Source organism: Phyllobates terribilis, unplaced genomic scaffold, assembly GCF_046119375.1.
Source record: "Phyllobates terribilis strain yellow unplaced genomic scaffold, ASM4611937v1 Scaffold_2__4_contigs__length_985480577, whole genome shotgun sequence".
In the NCBI taxonomy this organism is placed as follows: domain Eukaryota; kingdom Metazoa; phylum Chordata; class Amphibia; order Anura; family Dendrobatidae; genus Phyllobates; species Phyllobates terribilis.
This window is the reverse complement of record NW_027362762.1, coordinates 67,098,240-67,121,530: the sequence shown is the minus strand read 5'-3', so window position 1 is coordinate 67,121,530 and position 23,291 is coordinate 67,098,240. Positions and strand designations below refer to the sequence as shown.

The 23,291-nt window shown below is 46.7% G+C and overlaps 1 protein-coding gene across 7 annotated transcripts in view; it reads right to left on the bottom strand.

The window, feature by feature from the left end:
• The window catches only part of FAT3 (FAT atypical cadherin 3), a 735,917-nt gene that overhangs the window by 31,749 nt on the left and 680,877 nt on the right, over positions 1-23,291 (bottom strand). For all 7 annotated transcript variants that reach the window (XM_073662065.1, XM_073662062.1, XM_073662061.1 and 4 more), the window contains 2 exons: positions 18,385-18,519; positions 16,865-17,022 (listed from right to left, as the gene is read on the bottom strand). In XM_073662065.1, the coding sequence (XP_073518166.1) occupies positions 16,865-17,022; positions 18,385-18,519 (293 nt within the window). The remainder of the gene's footprint in view (positions 1-16,864; positions 17,023-18,384; positions 18,520-23,291) is intronic.

The window sequence follows — 23,291 nt, the reverse complement described above, 5'->3', positions numbered from 1 at the left end:
TGGTCGTACTGTGCTGTCAAACTACTGTGTGTTAATGTGACTTCCCTCCGGGAGCGCAGATCCTGTGTGGGCCTGCACCGGCAAGGGACACAGCCCTCGTACCCTGGCCTTGGGACGAGAGGTAGGTTGTAGACAAGGAATGTCTCAACCCGGCCAATGACCAGCATCAAGAAGGCCCGGGAGCTTTAGAGTGTGGCTCCCTAGCAATTGGGTCCCGGGGAAGATGCAGACGGAGCGGAGCACGCCACCTGTCCTCACCTACCTGATCTATTCAGAGGGATTCCGGCTGCAAGAGGGGTACCGGCCCCCGATACCCGACCTTGTACTCCATGTCCTGGACGGGAAAGCCCGGTTAGGCCCTGAAGATCCCACCGGGCATCGGATGGAGAGGAATTTCCACCCATGCCCTAGTCCTGAGAGGAGCTCAGAGGGAGACCCGGCCTATCTACACACACACAGACGGGAAAGGGTGAAGTCTGTAGTGCAGGAACACTCTGGTCTAGGGTTGCTACCGAACACTGGACTTTCTCGGAGGTAGTCGGACCCCCGTCCCTGGTGGCCGCAGGACTCCATGGGGAGCAGGGAGACGCCTTCCCGCTATCAACTCTAAGTGAGTAAAGTCTTGGAAGTTCACCCCTATGGCCTCCGGACTGTTCATTATGCGCCATACCACGCGACGCGGTGCCCGTACTCCCCGCACTACTACCCCCCCTCCATCCTGTCTGCCTGCCCTGAGGCCTTGCTCCGCCTGTGGGGAGCAGTGAGAACTTTGGCCGCCATGACACCGGGCATCAGCGGACTGCAGCGGCGCTGGTGACCCTTCACCAGGCATCACAGGTGGCGTAGTCGTTAATCAGCCACTCAACCCGGACAAGCCCACACCATCTCTTTCTAATGTGATGACCCTGAGCCCTGGTCCGCGTCTATAGAGGACTCGCAGCAACCCGTTCTTACCCCGCTACCTGCACCAGCAGTAGCCTGGCCCGAGGCTGAGGAGTGGGCCTGGGAAAACCAGGGGGGCGACCTAATGGGCTTCCCCTGGGAGACCCGGGCTGAAGCGCGGAGGAGGAGCCAGTGGTGCAGCGACCAGATATTCCAGCTCGCATGGGAGCAGCATCGGCGGGAGCAGCGCTGCGAGCGCCTCGAGGCCCGGACCATAGCTGCTAAATCTCGGGCGCGTCAGGAGGAGGCCACCCGTCCCAGTCCCCGGTACGAAGGCCAAGTCGTCCGTTTTCGTCATGAGGTGGGGTGGGGGTTCATCCGGTGTCCCCAGTTCCAGGACGATGTGTTCGTCAGCCGGCAAGACGTTGAGCCGCGCCTCAAGAAGGGACACCCCAGTCGGAACCTCTTCCCGGGCGACACAGTGACTTTCTCTCGCCACCAGGGGGAGCGTGGGTGGCACGCCCTGGACGTACACAAAGTGGGGTTGCTACCGAACACTGGACTTTCTCGGAGGTAGTCGGACCCCGGTCCCTGGTGGCTGCAGGACTTCCCGCTATCATCTCTAAGTGAGTAAAGCCTTGGAAGTTCACCCCTATGGCCTCCGGACTGTTCATTATGCACCATACCACGCGACGCAGTGCCCGTAATCCCTGCACTACTACCACCCCTCCATCCTGTCTGCCTGCCCTGAGGCCTTGCTCCGCCTGTGGGGAGCAGTGGGAACTTTGGCCGCCATGACACCGGGCCTCAGTGGACTGCAGCGGCGCTGGTGACCCTTCACCAGGCACCACAGGTGGCGTAGTCGTTAATCAGCCACTCAACCCGGACAAGCCCACACCATCTCTTTCTAATGTGACGGCCCTGAGCACGGGTCGGGCCCGGGCCACGGCTGCATCCCATCTCTCCATCACAGGGCCCAACACAGAGTCCCCCAACACCCAGGGTAAAACACGGACTTTCTGAGTAGAGGCGTCACACTAGAGTCGGGGGAGCAGCGTGTTCCTAGAGTCAGGGAAGCAGCGCGCTCCTAGAGACCAGGGGATCAGAGCACTCCTACACTGTGTTCCAAATTATTATGCAAATAATATTTTCTCAGATTTTCCCAAATTACCTATGTGAATTGCAGTCATTGTAATTTTCCAGTCAAATAACTATTACAGTACAATTGAAAGGTTTTTGTACAAACTGCCTATGATAACAGGATATTTTTAAATAAATAAAAAACTCAAACTGCACTCAAAATGCATGTTCCAAATTATTATGCACAGCAGAGTTTTCAACCTTTTCATTTTAATAAAGAACAAAAAAATGGTCATTTTTGAAATTATAAGCATTAGCAGGTTATTACAAACTGAAATCAAACAGTTTTCAACTCAAAACTTTATTCTAGGTGATGTTACATTTGCACATAGGACCCCTTGTTAGAAAGGAGCTTCTGAACTCCATTGAATTTGTCAGGTTTTGGATGGTTTCTGCTTCAATTGTTTTGCATGAGGACAGAATACCCTCCCAGAGCTGTTGCTTATATGTGAACTGCCTCCCGCCATCATAGACACTCCTTTTGATGATGCTCCAGAGGTTCTCAATGGGGTTGAGGTCAGGGGAGCATGGGTGCCACACCATAAGTTTGTCCCCTTTTATGCCCACAGCAGCCAGAGATGCAGATGTGTTATGTGCAGCATGAGACGGGGCATTATCATGCATGAAATGATCAGGGGAGGAGTCCTGAGGAGATAATTTGCATATTCCCACTGCATTTTGGGGTAAGTGAAGAGTCTCCGCGAGCTCAAAGAACACTGGATTTTGGCTGTTGGAGCTGAAAAGAGGACATCGGTAAACCAGGGGAGGAGTCCTGAGGAGATATTTTGCATATTCCCACTGCATTTTGGGGTAAGTGAAGAGTCTCCACGAGCTCAAAGAACACTGGATTTTGGCTGTTGGAGCTGAAAAGAGGACATCGGTAAACCAGGGGAGGAGTCCTGAGGAGATAATTTGCATATTCCCACTGCATTTTGGGGTAAGTGAAGAGTCTCCGCGAGCTCAAAGAACACTGGATTTTGGCTGTTGGAGCTGAAAAGAGGACATCGGTAAACCAGGGGAGGAGTCCTGAGGAGATAATTTGCATATTCCCACTGCATTTTGGGGTAAGTGAAGAGTCTCCGCGAGCTCAAAGAACACTGGATTTTGGCTGTTGGAGCTGAAAAGAGGACATCGGTAAACCAGGGGAGGAGTCCTGAGGAGATAATTTGCATATTCCCACTGCATTTTGGGGTAAGTGAAGAGTCTCCGCGAGCTCAAAGAACACTGGATTTTGGCTGTTGGAGCTGAAAAGAGGACATCGGTAAACCAGGGGAGGAGTCCTGAGGAGATAATTTGCATATTCCCACTGCATTTTGGGGTAAGAGTCACCGCGAGCTCAAAGAACACTGGATTTTGGGTGTTGGAGCTGAAAAGAGGACATCGGTAAACCAGGGGAGGAGTCCTGAGGAGATAATTTGCATATTTCCACTGCATTTTGGGGTAAATGAAGAGTCTCCGCGAGCTCAAAGAACACTGGATTTTGGCTGTTGGAGCTGAAAAGAGGACATCGGTAAACCAGGGGAGGAGTCCTGAGGAGATAATTTGCATATTCCCACTGCATTTTGGGGTAAGTGAAGAGTCTCCGCGAGCTCAAAGAACACTGGATTTTGGCTGTTGGAGCTGAAAAGAGGACATCGGTAAACCAGGGGAGGAGTCCTGAGGAGATAATTTGCATATTCCCACTGCATTTTGGGGTAAGTGAAGAGTCTCCGCGAGCTCAAAGAACACTGGATTTTGGGTGTTGGAGCTGAAAAGAGGACATCGGTAAACCAGGGGAGGAGTCCTGAGGAGATAATTTGCATATTCCCACTGCATTTTGGGGTAAGTGAAGAGTCTCCGCGAGCTCAAAGAACACTGGATTTTGGCTGTTGGAGCTGAAAAGAGGACATCGGTAAACCAGGGGAGGAGTCCTGAGGAGATAATTTGCATATTCCCACTGCATTTTGGGGTAAGTGAAGAGTCTCCGCGAGCTCAAAGAACACTGGATTTTGGCTGTTGGAGCTGAAAAGAGGACATCGGTAAACCAGGGGAGGAGTCCTGAGGAGATAATTTGCATATTCCCACTGCATTTTGGGGTAAGTGAAGAGTCTCCGCGAGCTCAAAGAACACTGGATTTTGGCTGTTGGAGCTGAAAAGAGGACATCGGTAAACCAGGGGAGGAGTCCTGAGGAGATAATTTGCATATTCCCACTGCATTTTGGGGTAAGAGTCACCGCGAGCTCAAAGAACACTGGATTTTGGGTGTTGGAGCTGAAAAGAGGACATCGGTAAACCAGGGGAGGAGTCCTGAGGAGATAATTTGCATATTCCCACTGCATTTTGGGGTAAATGAAGAGTCTCCGCGAGCTCAAAGAACACTGGATTTTGGCTGTTGGAGCTGAAAAGAGGACATCGGTAAACCAGGGGAGGAGTCCTGAGGAGATAATTTGCATATTCCCACTGCATTTTGGGGTAAGTGAAGAGTCTCCGCGAGCTCAAAGAACACTGGATTTTGGCTGTTGGAGCTGAAAAGAGGACATCGGTAAACCAGGGGAGGAGTCCTGAGGAGATAATTTGCATATTCCCACTGCATTTTGGGGTAAGTGAAGAGTCTCCGCGAGCTCAAAGAACACTGGATTTTGGGTGTTGGAGCTGAAAAGAGGACATCGGTAAACCAGGGGAGGAGTCCTGAGGAGATAATTTGCATATTCCCACTGCATTTTGGGGTAAGTGAAGAGTCTCCGCGAGCTCAAAGAACACTGGATTTTGGCTGTTGGAGCTGAAAAGAGGACATCGGTAAACCAGGGGAGGAGTCCTGAGGAGATAATTTGCATATTCCCACTGCATTTTGGGGTAAGTGAAGAGTCTCCGCGAGCTCAAAGAACACTGGATTTTGGCTGTTGGAGCTGAAAAGAGGACATCGGTAAACCAGGGGAGGAGTCCTGAGGAGATAATTTGCATATTCCCACTGCATTTTGGGGTAAGTGAAGAGTCTCCGCGAGCTCAAAGAACACTGGATTTTGGCTGTTGGAGCTGAAAAGAGGACATCGGTAAACCAGGGGAGGAGTCCTGAGGAGATAATTTGCATATTCCCACTGCATTTTGGGGTAAGTGAAGAGTCTCCGCGAGCTCAAAGAACACTGGATTTTGGCTGTTGGAGCTGAAAAGAGGACATCGGTAAACCAGGGGAGGAGTCCTGAGGAGATAATTTGCATATTCCCACTGCATTTTGGGGTAAGTGAAGAGTCTCCGCGAGCTCAAAGAACACTGGATTTTGGCTGTTGGAGCTGAAAAGAGGACATCGGTAAACCAGGGGAGGAGTCCTGAGGAGATAATTTGCATATTCCCACTGCATTTTGGGGTAAGTGAAGAGTCTCCGCGAGCTCAAAGAACACTGGATTTTGGCTGTTGGAGCTGAAAAGAGGACATCGGTAAACCGCGCGCCTACTGGCGCGCGCATTTTGAAGCTTTTTTTTTTAAGCTTTTTTCACTGTTTTCAGAACATTAACAATAAGAACATGGAAGAGTCCAGGAGCCATTTGGTGAGCTGCATATCCTGCTACATGTTCACAGACTTGCCAGTGGAAAAGCCAAACTTCACATGCCAGAAATGCAAGCTTGTGTCCCTGTTGGAGGAAAAGTTGCGAAATCTAGAAGAGAGGTTAACTACCTTGAAAATCATTAAGGAAGGTGAAGAGTTCTTAGACAGAGCAGAATTATCTCTTCATGATTCAGAAAGAGAAGAAATTCGAACTGCACCTGACGAAACAGAGGAATGGAAGCATGTGACCCACAGAAGCAGGAGGATCGAGAGGCAGTCAGCACCCATACTGCTCAGGAACCAGTACCAGGCTCTCACGCTGGAGAACCATGAAGAAATACAGCAAAATAAGACTTTGCCAGCAATGAATAACCTTGTAAGCCCTCAGAATCCTCCTGGATGGAGAAAGAAGAATGTTGTGAAGAAAAAACGGAGAGTGGTGGTCATGGGGGATTCCCTGTTAAGAGGAACAGAGGCCGCTATCTGCATACCAGACATAACCTCAAGAGAAATGTGCTGTCTTCCAGGAGCAAAAATTAAAGATGTGTCTGACAGGATATCAAGACTCTTCAGACCTACAGATCACTACCCATTCCTGCTAATACATGTGGGGACAAATGACACCGCAAGAAAGGACCTGGAAACCATCTGCAGTGACTTTGAAGACTTAGGCAAGAAAGTGAAAGAATTGGGAGCGCAGGTGGTCTTCTCATCCATCCTCCCAGTGGATGGCCATGGAACAATGAGGTGGAATAAGATTCTACAGGTGAACAACTGGCTACGTCGATGGTGCCGTCAACAAGGATTTGGATTTCTGGATCACGGAATGAATTACCTATACGATGGACTACTTGCTAGAGATGGGGTGCACCTTACGAAGACTGGAAAACATGTATTTGGAAGTCGCCTTGCTACACTCATCAGGAGAGCTTTAAACTAGAACAATGTGGGAAGGGAAGCAAAAGGCCAGAAAAAGCTATACAGCTGACAAATACTATTGAGATCTCTGCTACTGGAAGTGGAAAGGAAGAACAAAGACAAAACAATTTAAATAATAAAAATATGGGAGGAAGAGAAACCAATCACAAACTAAAATGTTTTTATACAAATGCACAAAGCATGGGCAACAAACAAGGAGAATTGGAACTACTAATTCAGGAAAAGGAATATGATGTCATTGGAATCACTGAAACTTGGTGGGACGATACACATGATTGGAATAAAAGGCTAAAAGGATACAACTTATTTGCAAGAAACAGACTTGATAAACGAGGAGGAGGTGTTGCATTGTATGTTAGAAAAGCGTATATCTGCACAGAGATTGAAGCTTCAGAGACTGGGAGTTCTGTGGAAACTGTTTGGGTAAGAATACAAGGAGAGAACAACGGAAAGGACACCATTGTAGGCATTTACTACAGGCCACCTGGGCAAGCTGAAGATATGGATGAACTCTTTATGTATCAAATGACCAAGTTCTCCAAAAAATATGACGTAGTGGTCATGGGAGATTTCAACTATCCAGACATTTGTTGGGAATCTCTCTCAAGTAAAACTAACAGGTCAAGCAAATTCTTATCCTCTCTTGCTGACAACTTTATCTTCCAAAAGGTAGGGGAGAAAACAAGGGGATCTGCTACTTTGGATCTAATCCTTATAAACAGGGAGGAAATGGTTGAGGAGGTAAAGGTGGCTGGGACCCTAGGAGGCAGCGATCATGCTATTATAGAATTTTGGATAACTAGAGGAGGAAGACATGTGAAGACTCAGACTTCAAGGTTAGATTTTAGAAAGGCAGATTTTAAGAGACTCAGAAAGAGAATAGGAGGGATCCAATGGCTGGATGTCCTTAAGGACAAAAATGTCCAGGAAGGATGGGAAATTTTTAAAAATGAGATTCTCAAAGCACAATCGTTAACAATCCCGAAAAGTAGGAAGAATGGGAAGCATTTAAGGAAACCAGGATGGATGAACACAGAACTTAAACACATGCTAAAAAGAAAGAAAGAAATGTTTATTAAATGGAAAGAGGGAGGCATATCTAAAGAAGATTATAATGCAGTCTGCAGATCCTGCAGGGCACGTATCAGGTTAGCTAAAGCTGACAATGAATTAAGGCTTGCAAGAGATGTCAAAAGCAATAAAAAAGGATTTTGGGGGTATGTCAAAAGTAAAAGAAAAGTCAAAGATGCTATAGGATTTTTACAGGATGAAAATGGAGAAATGGTAAGAGAGGATGTTGAGAAGGCCGAACTTTTTAATTCCTATTTTGCATCTGTTTTCTCTCAGAAAGAAAATGTAACATCAACTGATCTTCACTGTCCTTTTAAAGGAATAGAGGAATCCAAGTTATCTGTAAACAGAAAGATTGTGAGGGAATATTTAGCTAACATAAATGAGTTCAAGTCTCCAGGTCCAGATGAATTACACCCCAGAGTACTGAAGGAGATCGTAGAAGAAATTTTAGAACCACTCTCCATAATCTTTGAAAATTCTTGGAGAACAGGAGAAGTCCCAGAAGACTGGAGAAGAGCAAATGTTGTTCCTATCTTCAAAAAGGGGAAGAAGGTGGACCCAGGGAACTATAGGCCGGTGAGTCTGACTTCTATACCAGGAAAGATCTTTGAACAAATTATTAAACAACATGTATGTAAGTACATGGATAAGAATGAAGTGATTAACCAGAGTCAGCATGGGTTTGTAACTAACAAGTCATGTCAGACTAACTTAATTTCCTTCTATGACAGAATCACTGACTGGGTGGATCAGGGAAATGCTGTAGATATAGTATATCTTGACTTCAGCAAAGCATTTGACAAAGTATCTCACACCATCCTTATTGAAAAAATGACCAAGTATGCAATGGACCAGGCAACTGTTAGGTGGATTCATAACTGGCTTAGTGATCGGACTCAAAGGGTGGTTGTAAATGGCTTCACATCCAGCTGGATGAATGTCTCAAGTGGGGTACCACAGGGCTCCGTCCTGGGACCTGTATTGTTCAACATCTTTATCAATGATTTAGATGAAGGAATTGAGGGTAAACCGAGTAAATTTGCTGATGACACAAAGCTAGGAGGGATAGCTAATACTAGAGAAGAGAGAGAGAGGATTCAAAAAGACCTAAATAAACTAGAGCAGTGGGCAGCAACCAACAGAATGGTTTTTAACAGGGAAAAATGCAAAGTACTACATCTGGGCAATAAAAATGAAAAAAGCATATACAGAATGGGAGGAATAGAGCTAAGCAACAGTACATGTGAAAAAGACTTAGGTATACTAATAGATCATAGACTGAACATGAGTCAACAGTGTGATGCAGCAGCAAAAAAGGCAAATACAATTCTGGGATGTATTAACAGAAGCATACAGTCTAGATCACGTGAAGTCATTATCGGTCTTTACTCCTCTTTGGTCAGACCTCATCTGGAATACTGTGTACAGTTTTGGGCACCACATTTTAAAAAAGACATAGACAAACTGGAGCAAGTTCAGAGAAGAGCGACCAGAATGGTGACTGGTCTGCAAACCATGTCCTATGAGGAACGGTTGCAGGATTTGGGAATGTTTAGCTTGCAAAAAAGAAGACTGAGAGGAGACTTAATAGCTGTCTACAAATATGACAAGGGCTGTCACATTGTAGAAGGATCATCTTTATTCTCATTTGCACAAGGAAAGACTAGAAGCAATGGGATGAAACTAATTGGGAGGAGACACAGATTAGATATTAGAAAAAACTTTTTGACAGTTAGGGTGATTAATGAGTGGAACAGGCTGCCACGAGAGGTGGTGAGTTCCCCTTCAATGGACTTCTTCAAACAGAGGCTGGACAGACATCTGTCTGAGATGATCTAGTGAATCCTGCTTTGAGCAGGGGGTTGGACCAGATGACCCAGGAGGTCCCTTCCAACTCTACCATTCTATGATTCTATGATCTCGATGGTCCAGATGGATGGAGTGGAGGATGGCTGGTTGATGGACACCCCATGCAAACACGGCTACGGCGCTAACAAGGAGGAGGTGGAGTAATGTTTTGGGCTGGAATCATGGTGAGAGAGATTGTCGGCCCCTTTAGGATCCCTGAAGGGGTAAAGATGAACTCCATAATGTATGTTGAGTTTCTCAAACAGCACTTCCTTCCATGGTTCAAGAAGAAGAACCGTGTATTCCACAGCAAGATCATTTTCATGCATGATAATGCCCCGTCTCATGCTGCACATAACACATCGCCATCTCTGGCTGCTATGGGCATAAAAGGGGACAAACTTATGGTGTGGCCCCCATGCTCCCCTGACCTCAACCCCATTGAGAACCTCTGGAGCATCATCAAAAGGAGTGTCTATGATGGCAGGAGGCAGTTCACATCTAAGCAACAGCTCTGGGAGGGTATTCTGTCCTCATGCAAAACAACTGAAGCAGAAACCATCCAAAACCTGACAAATTCAATGGACGAGAGAGTTCAGAAGCTCCTTTCGGACAAGGGGTCCTATGTGCAAATGTGACATCACCTAGAATAAAGTTTTGAGTTGAAAACTGTTTGATTTCAGTTTGTAATAACCTGCTAATGCTTATAATTTCAAAAATGACCATTTTTTTGTTCTTTATTAAAATGAAAAGGTTAAAAACTCTGCTGTGCATAATAATTTGGAACATGCATTTTGAGTGCAGTTTGAGTGTTTTATTTTTTTTAAATATACTGTTAGCATAGGCAGTTTGTACAAAAACCTTTCAATTGTCCTCTAATAGTTATTTGACTGGAAAATTACAATGACTGCAATTCATATAGGTAATTTGGGAAAATCTGAGAAAATATTATTTGCATAATAATTTGGAACACAGTGTAGAGACAGGGGAGCAGCGCGCTCCTAGAGACCAGGGGATCAGAGCGTTCCTAGAGACCAGGGGAGCAGCGCGCTCCTAGAGACCAGGGGAGCAGAGCGCTCCTAGAGACAGGGAGCAGTGCGCTCCTAGAGTCGGGGGAGCAGAGCGTTCCTAGAGACCAGGGGAGCAGAGCGCTCCTAGAGACAGGGAGCAGTGCGCTCCTAGAGTCGGGGGAGCAGAGCGTTCCTAGAGACCAGAGGAGCGGTGCGCTCCTAGAGTCGGGTGAGCAGTACGCTCCTAGAGTCGGGGTAGCAGAGCGCTCCTAGAGACAGGGAGTAGTGCGCTCCTAGAGTCGGGGGAGCAGCGCGTTCCCAGAGGCAGGGGAGCAGTGCACTCCTAGAGGCAGGGGAGCAGTGTGCTGCTAGAGTCCAGAGGAGCAGCGCAATGCTACATGCAGGGGAGCAGAGCGCTCCTAGAGACAGGGGAGCAGCGCGTTCCTAGAGACCAGGGGAGCAGTGCGCTCCTAGAGTCGGGGGATCATTGCACTCCTAGAGTCGGGGAAGCAGCGCGTTCCTACAGACCAGGTGAGCAGTGCGCTCCTAGAGTCGGAGGAGCAGTGCGCTCCAAGAGACAGGGGAGCAGTGCACTCCTAGAGTCGGGGAAGCAGCGCGTTCCTAGAGACCAGGGGAACAGTGCGCTCCTAGAGACAGGGGAGCAGCACAATGCTACAGGCAGGGGAGCAGTGCGCTCCTAGTGACAGGGGAGCAGCGCGTTCCTAGAGACCAGGGGAGCAGTGCGCTCCTAGAGTCGGAGGAGCAGTGCGCTCCTAGAGACAGGGAAGCAGTGCGTTCCTAGAGACCAGGGGAGCAGTGCGCTCCTAGAGTTGGGGAGCAGCGCGTTCCTAGAGACAGGGAGCAGTGCGCTCCTAGAGTCGGGGAAGCAGCGCGTTCCTAGAGACCAGGGGAGCAGTGCGCTCCTAGAGTCGGGAGAGCAGCGCGTTCCTAGAGACCAGGGGAGCAGTGCGCTCCTAGAGTCGGGGGAGCAGAGCGTTCCTAGAGACCAGAGGAGCAGTGCGCTCCTAGAGTCGGGGGAGCAGTGCGCTCCTAGAGTTGGGGTAGCAGAGCGCTCCTAGAGACAGGGAGGAGTGCGCTCCTAGAGTCGGGGGAGCAGCGCGTTCCCAGAGGCCAGGGGAGCAGTGCACTCCTAGAGGCAGGGGAGCAGTGCGCTGCTAGAGGCCAGAGGAGCAGCGCAATGCTACATGCAGGGGAGCAGAGTGCTCCTAGAGACAGGGGAGCAGTGCGTTCCTAGAGACCAGGGGAGCAGTGCGCTCCTAGAGTCGGGGGAGCAGTGCACTCCTAGAGTCGGGGAAGCAGCGCGTTCCTACAGACCAGGGGAGCAGTGCGCTGCTAGAGACAGGGGAGCAGCGTGTTCCTAGAGACCAGGGGAGCAGTGCGCTCCTAGAGTCGGAGGAGCAGTGCGCTCCTAGAGACAGGGAGCAGTGCGCTCCTAGAGTTGGGGGAGCAGTGCACTCCTAGAGTCGGGGGAGCAGTGCACTTCTAGAGTCGGGGGAGCGGTGCGCTCCTAGAGATGGGGGGAGTGGTGCGCTCTTAGGGACAGTAGGTGAGAAGATCCCTTTAAATAATACTCTAAGTTTGGAGCACCTTCTAATTTGCCTGAAGACAAGAGTCCTAGCCGCTGGACTTGGTGGAAGTTTTTTAATACTTATAATTGGCCTTTACATATCATCTATCTTTGCTTTGTTAAATGTTTGCTGAAAAGGAAAGGACATCATTTGTAATCCACGTTTCAGCCTTTATGCAGAATCCCTTAAAGGAGGAATCTACAAAAAAACTCATATTGTAAGATGTCAAATTAGTCTGAGATTCCCCATAACCAATTAATTGGCCTGTGTCAGAATAGGGCACCTAACACATTCACAATTTCACATTACAATTCTTGGTGTTGTATTGAGGGACCAAAATCCCAATTTTGGGCTGAAGCTTATTTTTTTTGTATGGGCATCATGAAATGTTGGTCTTGGTAATGAGGTGCACTTGCAGAAGAGAATGGTGTCCTCTCAGTTGTGATGACGTCTTAACGTAGGCATAGCAATTGTTTCTCCATTTACGGGTTGCTGGAGGCAACATAGTGCAATACCATAGTAAATAAATATTAAACTAAACCCTCTCAAGGTTTTTGCCCTTTCATAACCCAATTTGTCAATTATCCACCCCCTTGTACATTTCTTTCGGTTTCTTTTCTTCCTTTGTAAGAATGAAGTTAAAAAATGCCTCACTTTCTTTGTAGAGCCGCACTGTACTGCACTTGCCATCCTGTCACTTCCATTAGACATAAGTCCTGCACCAACCAATGGCTAACCCCTTTCTTCAAATATCTCATAGCATAGTCATGGGCCAACTCTTTCGGACAAATAAGAAGTGCCTTGTCCTTGTGACTATAGTGAAATTTGCTTGTGTCTACCATCTACCTCCTTTTCCTTTACGTGCCCCCAATCATTCAGCATTTCGACTTTATCTGACTCTGGTGTAAAGAAAGTTAAACACAGGAAAATACAGTTTCAAGCCTTAATTACTTGTAATGACCTAAACGCCCCGGGTGCTGCCGCGCTGTTCTGCAGCAGACTAGCAATTTACATACAAAAGCTTTTTAGAAAGCCTTCAAAGAGTCTGCACGGGGGATGAAGGATACAGGGGCTGTGCAATCTCCGGAGACGGGAGGTGCGCTTTGGATTTTCCCCTTTTTTTGCTATATTATGCATGAGAAGAAATTACACTCATTTGGTTTGGTAAACAGAACTAAAACACAAAACAGAAGCCTAGGCGGATTATATATAGATATATACACAGGGAGCCCATTCCGCTACATAATAGATACCTACTACAGCATGATCGGTGATTCCAGTTCACCGACATTGTCTACCAGAGGGCTACGGAAGTCTGAAATCCACTTTATATCTCTTTATCAGTCCATTTTCTATGCAAGATGAGGCAGCTCTGTGTGTTCGGATTGGCTCCTGGGTCTATACTCAAGCCCAGCACAAATTTACCAAAAATACAGGGCATAGAGAGATGATTTCCTGTACAAAGCAGGCAGAAGGAACTACAATTGACTGATATGATCAGATAATTGCTAAACCAATTTTGTTCTAAATGTGCCTTAAAAAGGGGTTGTCCGGCCTTAGGCTACAAGTCAGCAGTCACTCTATATCCTCGCATTGTGCACACTGAGGATTTTCCGGTGCTGGGAGTGGCAGGCTCGTCATGACCAAAAGTATGAGATTTTCATACATGCAGACACATGCTGACTAGCAGTGTCCAGCCTCGTTCACTGAAAGTGTATTGAGCAAGGCCGGACATGTCTAGTTGGAATGTGACTGGAAGAATGAAAATCTCATACTTCCAGTCACTTGACCGCTCGTTCCCAGCGCCGGCCTGGGAGAATCCTCACAGTGCGTGGTGTGCACGATGCGATGATTCTCAAGTCTGCAGCGTCATTGAATGACGGTAGACTTGTAGCCTAAGGCTGGACAACCCCTTTAAAACGAATGTGTTGTCAGAAAATGACCTATTGTTTAAATCAGGTTTTTGTGGGTTTTTTTTGTTTTTTTCACAACTTTTATTAAAACAAAAAATGATTAAAGGAGGTGTCCTCCATTGAGTACGATTTTTTTTTCTTATTTAAATGCATGAAACTGGGGATAAAAATCATTTTTGATATTGGGTTTCATTAAAAATGTTGCACCGTTTGCCTCCTATAGCCTCTGTATTATATGGTCTATTGCCGGCTGCAGATTGAGGTGACGAGGTCGGCCATGGTATCATGATTGGGGACTTGATTTTGTGGCACCTATACCAATATGATAGTAAGTGCCACAAAATAGTGTCCTCAACACATCTGTTAAAATAAAGATAATGTGGCCGACCCTGGTAACTCATTCTGCAGCCGGCAATAGATACAAAATCTTCATGCTGCATTGTACTTTCAAATATAACAAAAATTTGACAAAATGATGTTAAAACTAAAAGTTTCTCCGCCTTTGAGTCTTATTAAGGCAACTGAGGAGTGAAAATCAGAAAACATCATATTTTTACTGTAAGGGGTCTCCGATCGCGTTCTCTCAGTGGAGGTTAGACATAATAATTAATTAGGAAGGACGAGGTGGGAGGAGGGCGAGGGAGAATCATATAATAAACCATGTAATTTCTGAGACCTCCGCCTGTGACTTTCCAGATAGCGTGTGTGTATAATTACACCGTAATATGGTGATGCCCTATTTACACCTCAGCCAATAGCTGTTTTCTCTGATGAATGACACGTATGATTTTAGGTTATAGGCGACACACTGAGTATGAGAATAAAGCTGAGATCACAGGAATCGGCACATCGATGAAATCTGGAAACATTCAGCTATATAACGTGGCCCCGCAGTTTGCAGGAACAGAAATGGTAAGGATTACCGGTAGTGATCACTCCTCTTATGCTAGGGATCTATTGTGTTACTCATCCTCAGCAGCCTTTCGAATGGAAACCAACAATTCTAAAATCAGTCGGAAAGAGGAAACAAGTTGATGTAGAATAGCTGAGGATTGTCACGATTTGTAATGAGTGTATAGAGCGAGCTATTCCTCCCAACTATTCCTCCCGAGCTATACACCTCCTCAAATGGCTTTTGCTTTAGGAGAAAAGTTCAAACTGCTTTTCTTTTTTGGCTAATGATTTTTCCTGGAATAATGACATACCATATAACAGTATAAACAGATGGTGCCTATTATTTAGTAGGTTCACTTGTCAGCTTTAAAGCCTCCCCCCCTCCCCAAGTAGACAGAATTTCAGCATTTAAAAGGAATCTGTCAACAGGTTTTTGCTATTTAATCTTAGCACAGCATAGTATAGGGCTATATTTACAGCAGAGAAAACAGGGATTCTATCAAAACTAAAAGCAGTCCAGTAAGTGACACATCACAGGAATCAGGCTCTATTGCCCTATAACATACTGCTCTAAGACATAGCAAAAACCTGCTGATAGATTCCTTTTAACTTTATCAATTCAGGGGATTTGGAGCTGGAAAAAAAGCTCTGACTTCTATAAAAAAAAAAAAAAATTATATATATATATATATATATATATATATATATATACATATATATATATATATATATATATATATATATATATACACACACACATACATTCAATGGGTTTTCTTCATAGAAATCAGAAGTTAGGGATCCTGGAAGAAAGAAATAATACTTACCACTACAATCTCCCACTGCTCCCATGCTTTCCAATGGGACTGGAAGTAATAAATCCCAACCACCAGTTACCTGACCTCTGCAGACAATCAGTGGCATCAAGTGTCAGATGATTGGTGGTCGGGGCAACATCACTTCTAGTCCTGATGGAGAAAACTGAAATGGCAGTGCTGGGATATTCTAGTGGTAAGTATTGCTTGTTTCCTTCCTTTATAAGGATCGCTACTAGTGATGAGCGAGCATGCTACCTTAACCCTTCAACAGAGTATGCTCGGGTGCTTACCGAGTATCTTTGACATGCTCGTATATATTATGTTCGAGTCCTGGCATCTGCATGAATTATGGCTGTTAGACAGCCTCAACACATGTGAGGATTCCCTAACAAACAGGCAATCCCTGCATGTGTTGAGGCTGTCTAATAGCAGTAAATCATGCAGACGCAGGGACTCGAACATATATACGAGCACGCAGAAGATACTCGGTCAGCACCCGAGTGTACTCGGTGAAAGAGTTAAACAAGCATGCTCGCTCATCACTAATTCCTACACTCTTAACTTTTCAGAGGTAGTGGAAAACTCTTTTAATCAGCAGAGAATATCAGATTTATATGTGTCGTTCATTTAAATGTGTAAAGGAGCAATTGCAGTAAGGTTATCCGCTCTTCCTCATCCTCTTAACGATTCTAGGGAGGTCACCTCCTCTCATTGTAGTAAATAGAGAAGTCTGAGACCCTAAAACCATTCCTGCTGCAAACTACATATGGAAAGAGTACCGCAATACTGCAAATGTGCACAGTGTCGGACTGGACTGACAAAGGCTCACCAGTAATACTGATTCTTGGGGCCCACTGTTACATGTAAAAATAACCAGACCCTAGTAAAAAAAAAAATTTACTTTTGCATCTATGTAATATTAATTTGGCTAGCTTGCTTAATGAATGATAAGATGATACTTTTTCTCTGCGCTACTCATTAGCACTTCTTCAGAGGGGCCTACCGGAGGATTCTCCTGTTGTCCTGTTGGCCAGTCCAAGCCTGCATGTACAGCTATCACCCAATCACAGAGTCTCTACTGCCTTATGTAATTGGCCAAAAGCTGCACATGAGCAGAAGAAAGACTTTAGGGTTCGGATCTTTAAAATGCAAAGGTGTCATCTAGAGTTGTACATGGCCCAATGTGTGTAATATGGGGTAAGGTGGAGATTTACAGCCCATTTCACCACCGACTTACCTTCAGGATCATGCAGGGGTTGGATCTGGTGTACATGATGATGGCACTATTCTGCAGAGTCCGCATCCTCAGGCCCAGTCTGAATTCATCTCGCTTGCTGTTCTCAGAGACCCGGTATTTGATGTAACTGTTTCCAGCAAAGCTTAGTGAAGTATGTCCTAAAATCATGAAGAAACATACTGCATTCATAACTTTATCTTTAGCTATACTGATTTGTTTGGCAGATTTAAAGGGAATGTCTAGTATAAAAAAAAAATCAAAACATTTTCATACGGCCTACTAGGGGGTCACCAGTCTAGGATCATGATCTTAAGGCTGAGTAGAGAATGGAAATAGCTTAGAAGACCTGATATACAGACATTCTACTCATATGAATGTGTAATTCTTCACTTTCCCTGCGGGGGCAGTGTAGGAGAACTGAACACTTCCTATCAGAATCCAATTACAGCTGATCTCTGGATGTCCCATCAGTGGTTCAGTTAGTGATCACCTTATTGTTAGCTTATCCCTACTAACATGTAGGAATTGTCCAAAACAGCGTAATTTGTAGTAAATGCGGAGTCAAAAGTTAGAAAAATGACCCTGATTCTAGCTAATAGTGTGGTAGGACGACGGTCTACGCCATTGACCTTATACGTAAGTGTAGTGATGACATCAATATAATAGTAAAGAGGTTTCTCCATCAGGACAATCCTCTACGGGTTGGGCTGTTGAGGGGGGTCATATCATTTCAATGTGGTATATAAGGGAGACCCCCATGGGTGTCATTGGGTGGAACTCTCCCCACTATGATATTGAGCCCGGGAGGGCATGTGGATGGAGTTGTCCCCTTTTTGGGGATCACTGTTCGCTTCTTGACTTTGGACTCTGGATATTATGACCCCACGTTTCTGCCTCCTGCGGGGGTTTGTGAACTCATTCATGCGGGATCTGCAGGGATTATTGTGACATTAGTACGGTACTATTTTCGGTGTTGTTCCTGGATGGCTAAATGCTTAAAGGGGTATTCCCATCTCCAAGATCCTATCCCAATATGTAATATGTGTAATAATAATAATATTAGCAAATACCTCCAATTAGAAATGTAGTATAGTTCTACTGATTCGCTATGTCACTTACCTCATGTGCAGGGCATTGCGGTAGCTTAGGTTCCATGGTTACGACCACGCATATAGTGACAGTTAGTTAGTTGCTAGTGGTCGTAACCATGGATATCTAAGCTATTGCAATGCCCTGCACATGAGGTAAGTGACATAGCAAATCAGAAGAACTATACTACATTTCTAATTGGAGGTATTTGCTAATATTATTATTAATACACCTATTACATATTGGGATAGGATCTTGGAAATGGAAATATTGCCTTAACCTTCCAGCCCACACTGGCCGCGCCGTTTGTCTCCTTCTAGTTATATCTATTACCTCTGCGGAATAGAGAAATCTGTAATCCTTTGATATTAAAAATGAATGTTAAAAGCTTCTGGCCGCATTGAAGATATTCTGTGAATAATGGATTTTACCTGAGCATTCTCCGAGTTTGCCTGGTGGGCACTGGCAGATGAATGGTCTCCGGCTGACTTCGTACCCCACGCATTGCATATCCTCAGGACACGGCTTGTTCAAACAGGGATCGGCGGATCCGGGGCAGAGTCCACCTGCAACACACGGAAGAACAGCCTTAGAAGAAAGCCTGCTGCGTGCTTCTCCTACCAAGATGGCTGATGATCCTGGATGATGTGCGGCTTTATTATCCTATGTAATAACACATATAGTGGTGCACATCAGGCAGCATAACGGTCCTCACCCTGTACAGCACCAAATAGAGTCCCTATGGTGCCATGTCACAGACTTGTGAGCACTGTGCCGCCATATGGTGCCCCCATGATGTCTCTCTAATATAGCATGACATATAGATAACAGTAATGTGCAGGAACGTTCTGCAGTAACCAACAGAGTGACTATACTTCCATATCCATGTCGCCATATGGTGCCTCCATGATGCTTCTGTAATATAGTATGATATGGAGAGAACAGTAAAGCAATGTGCAGGAACCCTACACAATAGCAAAAAGAGCCCCTAATGTTTCATATTATGGATCGGTTGGCACTATGCCGCCATATGGTGCATTTATGATACTTCTGTAATATATTGCACGATAGAGATAATAGTGGAGCAGGAACGATGTCCAGCATTGAACACATGCCCTATGCTTCTATATTACAGACCTGTTGACACTGTGCTGCCCTATAGTGCCTCCATGATAACTCTGTGCCATAGCGTGAGAATGAGAGAACAGTAAAGCAAAGTGAAGGGATCCTGTACGGCACCGAGCACATACCCTATGCCTCCATATTACTGACCCCAGTTCTCTGTGCTGCCGTAACCTCTCTAATATACCGTACATGAGATGGAAGTCACGACCCTGTACAGCAACCAACAGAGCGACTATGTTTCCATGGCACAGGCCGGTGAGCATTGTACCGCCATATGGTGCCTTCATGATACCTCTGTAATACAGCGCAAGATAGCAGTAAAGCAATGTACAGGGACCCTGTGCAGCATCAAACACAGTCCCTATCCTTTCAAATTACAGACCGGTGGGAACTATGCCGCCATATGGTGCCTTTATGATGCCATTCATCTGCACAGTGGCACAAAGAGTCTTTGGTTTCATCTTACGGACCCATGGTCACTATGCCGCCATATGGTGCCTTCATGACATATTTGAGATAAGCAATGTACAGGGACCCTACCACCACCAAACACAGTCACTATGCTTCCATGATACAGACTGGTGGGCATTGTGCCGCTATATAGTGCCTCCTTGATACCTCTCTAAGCCCACAGTCGACAGTGGCAGTCTCACACATGGTAGGCTTAGATACACCAATCCCGAGAATTTCGGCATCACCTATGACCAGTTTACATTAAAGTCATGTCCATCTTTCATCCCGGGGAATGTGAATTACATTGCCCATTTACGACAACTTAAAGGGGTATTCCCATCTCCAAAATCCTATTCCAATATGTAGTAAGTATAATAATAATATTAGCAGATACCTCCAATTAAAAATGTAGAATAGTTCTTCTGATTCGCTATGTCTCTTTCCTCATGTGCAGGGCATTGCAGAACCTTAAGTATCCATGGCTACCACCACTGATATAGTGACAGTTAACTAGTTGCTAGTGGTCATAACTATGGATACCTAAGGTCCTGCAATTCCTGCACATGAGGAAAGAGACATAGGCTATCAGGAGAACTATACTACATTTCTAACTAGAGGTATTTGCTAATACTATTATTATTACACCTACTACATATTGGGATAGGATCTTGGAGATAGGAATACCCCTTTAATCTTCCAGTATAACAAAGGTAGAATCTATAAACCGAAGTGAATGTGTAAGAGGGAAAGCATACAGGGGACGGCTCCGTCACATGAGCGCCATGTGGAAGAGCTACTAAGCTTCCTATGCAATCAATTATGGCATTTGATGGAAGGCCGGGGCAGCGCTGACATGGAGATGCTCGGCTTACGTCTTCTGGCCGGAGCTCCTATTACTCAGACCATTATATATCTTCATTCAGAAAAGGGTAAATTACTGTTTTCAGAAATGACATGGTTCAGTTACCGACCAGACGAGGTGTGAAGTGACGGGTGACAGGCGGAGATTAAACGTTACCATCCAGAACTGAATGAAGAGACCCTAAGAAGGCAGATTAGAGGGGCGCTCCGCGGGGTTTGGTCATTTTTGGACTATCATGAGATAAATCCAGATTTAGATGAAAGAGTTGACTAAATGCAGGAAATTATAACCCTTACTTGTATAGAGCCAACATATTCCCCAGCACCTTCCCCCTTTTTTTAGCTCATACTATCTCTGGGGTGGATTTTACCTTTATGGCAGTTCAGTGGCTGGCACTGTTACTGGGAGCTCTTTGGCTGGCACTGTTACTGGGAGCTCTTTGGCTGGCACTGTTAGTGTGAGCTCTTTGGCTGGCACTGTTACTGGGAGCTCTTTGGCTGGCACTGTTACTGGGAGCTCTTTGGCTGGCACTGTTACTGGGAGCTCTTTGGCTGGCACTGCTACTGGGAGGCTCTTTGGCTGGCACTGTTAGTGTGAGTTTTTTGGCTGGCACTGTTAGTGGGAGCTCTTTGGCTGGCACTGTTACTGGGAGCTCTTTGGCTGGCACTGTTAGTGGGAGCTCTTTGGCTGGCACTGTTACTGGGAGCTCTTTGGCTGGCACTGTTACTGGGGGCTCTTTGGCTGGCACTGTTACTGGGAGCTCTTTGGCTGGCACTGTTACTGGGAGCTCTTTGGCTGGCACTGTTTAGTGGGAGCTCTTTGGCTGGCACTGTTACTGGGAGCTCTTTGGCTGGCACTGTTACTGAGAGCTCTTTGGCTGGCACTGTTACGGGGAGCTCTTTGGCTGGCACAGTTACTGGGAGGGTCTTTGGCTGGCACTGTTAGTGTGAGCTCTTTGGCTGGCACTGTTACTGGGAGCTCTTTGGCTGGCACTGTTTAGTGGGAGCTCTTTGGCTGGCACTGTTACTGGGAGCTCTTTGGCTGGCACTGTTACTGGGAGCTCTTTGGCTGGCACTGTTACTGGGAGCTCTTTGGCTGGCACTGTTAGTGTGAGCTCTTTGGCTGGCACTGTTACTGGGAGCTCTTTGGCTGGCACTGTTACTGGGAGCTCTTTGGCTGGCACTGCTACTGGGAGGCTCTTTGGCTGGCACTGTTAGTGTGAGTTTTTTGGCTGGCACTGTTACTGGGAGCTCTTTGGCTGGCACTGTTACTGGGAGCTCTTTGGCTGGCACTGTTAGTGGGAGCTCTTTGGCTGGCACTGTTACTGGGAGCTCTTTGGCTGGCACTTTTACTGGGAGCTCTTTGGCTGGCACTGTTACTGGGAGCTCTTTGGCTGGCACTGTTACTGGGAGCTCTTTGGCTGGCACTGCTACTGGGAGCTCTTTGGCTGGCACTGCTACTGGGAGGCTCTCTGGCTGGCACTGTTAGTGTGAGTTTTTTGGCTGGCACTGTTACTGGGAGCTCTTTGGCTGGCACTGTTACTGGGAGCTCTTTGGCTGGCACTGTTAGTGGGAGCTCTTTGGCTGGCACTGTTACTGGGAGCTCTTTGGCTGGCACTGTTACTGGGAGCTCTTTGGCTGGCACTGTTACTGGGAGCTCTTTGGCTGGCACTGTTTAGTGGGAGCTCTTTGGCTGGCACTGTTACTGGGAGCTCTTTGGCTGGCACTGTTACTGAGAGCTCTTTGGCTGGCACTGTTACTGGGAGCTCTTTGGCTGGCACAGTTACTGGGAGGCTCTTTGGCTGGCACTGTTAGTGTGAGCTCTTTGGCTGGCACTGTTACTGGGAGCTCTTTGGCTGGCACTGTTTAGTGGGAGCTCTTTGGCTGGCACTGTTACTGGGAGCTCTTTGGCTGGCACTGTTACTGGGAGCTATTTGGCTGGCACTGTTACTGGGAGCTCTTTGGCTGGCACTGTTACTGGGAGCTCTTTGGCTGGCACTGTTAGTGTGAGCTCTTTGGCTGGCACTGTTACTGGGAGCTCTTTGGCTGGCACTGTTACTGGGAGCTCTTTGGCTGGCACTGTTACTGGGAGCTCTTTGGCTGGCACTGCTACTGAGAGGCTCTTTGGCTGGCACTGTTAGTGTGAGTTTTTTGGCTGGCACTGTTACTGGGAGCTCTTTGGCTGGCACTGTTACTGGGAGCTCTTTGGCTGGCACTGTTAGTGGGAGCTCTTTGGCTGGCACTGTTACTGGGAGCTCTTTGGCTGGCACTGTTACTGGGAGCTCTTTGGCTGGCACTGTTAGTGGGAGCTCTTTGGCTGGCACTGTTACTGGGAGCTCCTTGGCTGGCACTGTTACTGGGAGCTCTTTGGCTGGCACTGTTACTGAGAGCTCTTTGGCTGGCACTGTTACTGGGAGCTCTTTGGCTGGCACAGTTACTGGGAGGCTCTTTGGCTGGCACTGTTAGTGTGAGCTCTTTGGCTGGCACTGTTACTGGGAGCTCTTTGGCTGGCACTGTTTAGTGGGAGCTCTTTGGCTGGCACTGTTACTGGGAGCTCTTTGGCTGGCACTGTTACTGGGAGCTCTTTGGCTGGCACTGTTACTGGGAGCTCTTTGGCTGGCACTGTTACTGGGAGCTCTTTGGCTGGCACTGTTTAGTGGGAGCTCTTTGGCTGGCACTGTTACTGGGAGCTCTTTGGCTGGCACTGTTACTGAGAGCTCTTTGGATGGCACTGTTACTGGGAGCTCTTTGGCTGGCACTGTTTAGTGGGAGCTCTTTGGCTGGCACTGTTACTAGGAGCTCTTTGGCTGGCACTGTTACTGGGAGCTCTTTGGCTGGCACTGTTACTGGGAGCTCTTTGGCTGGCACTGTTTAGTGGGAGCTCTTTGGCTGGCACTGT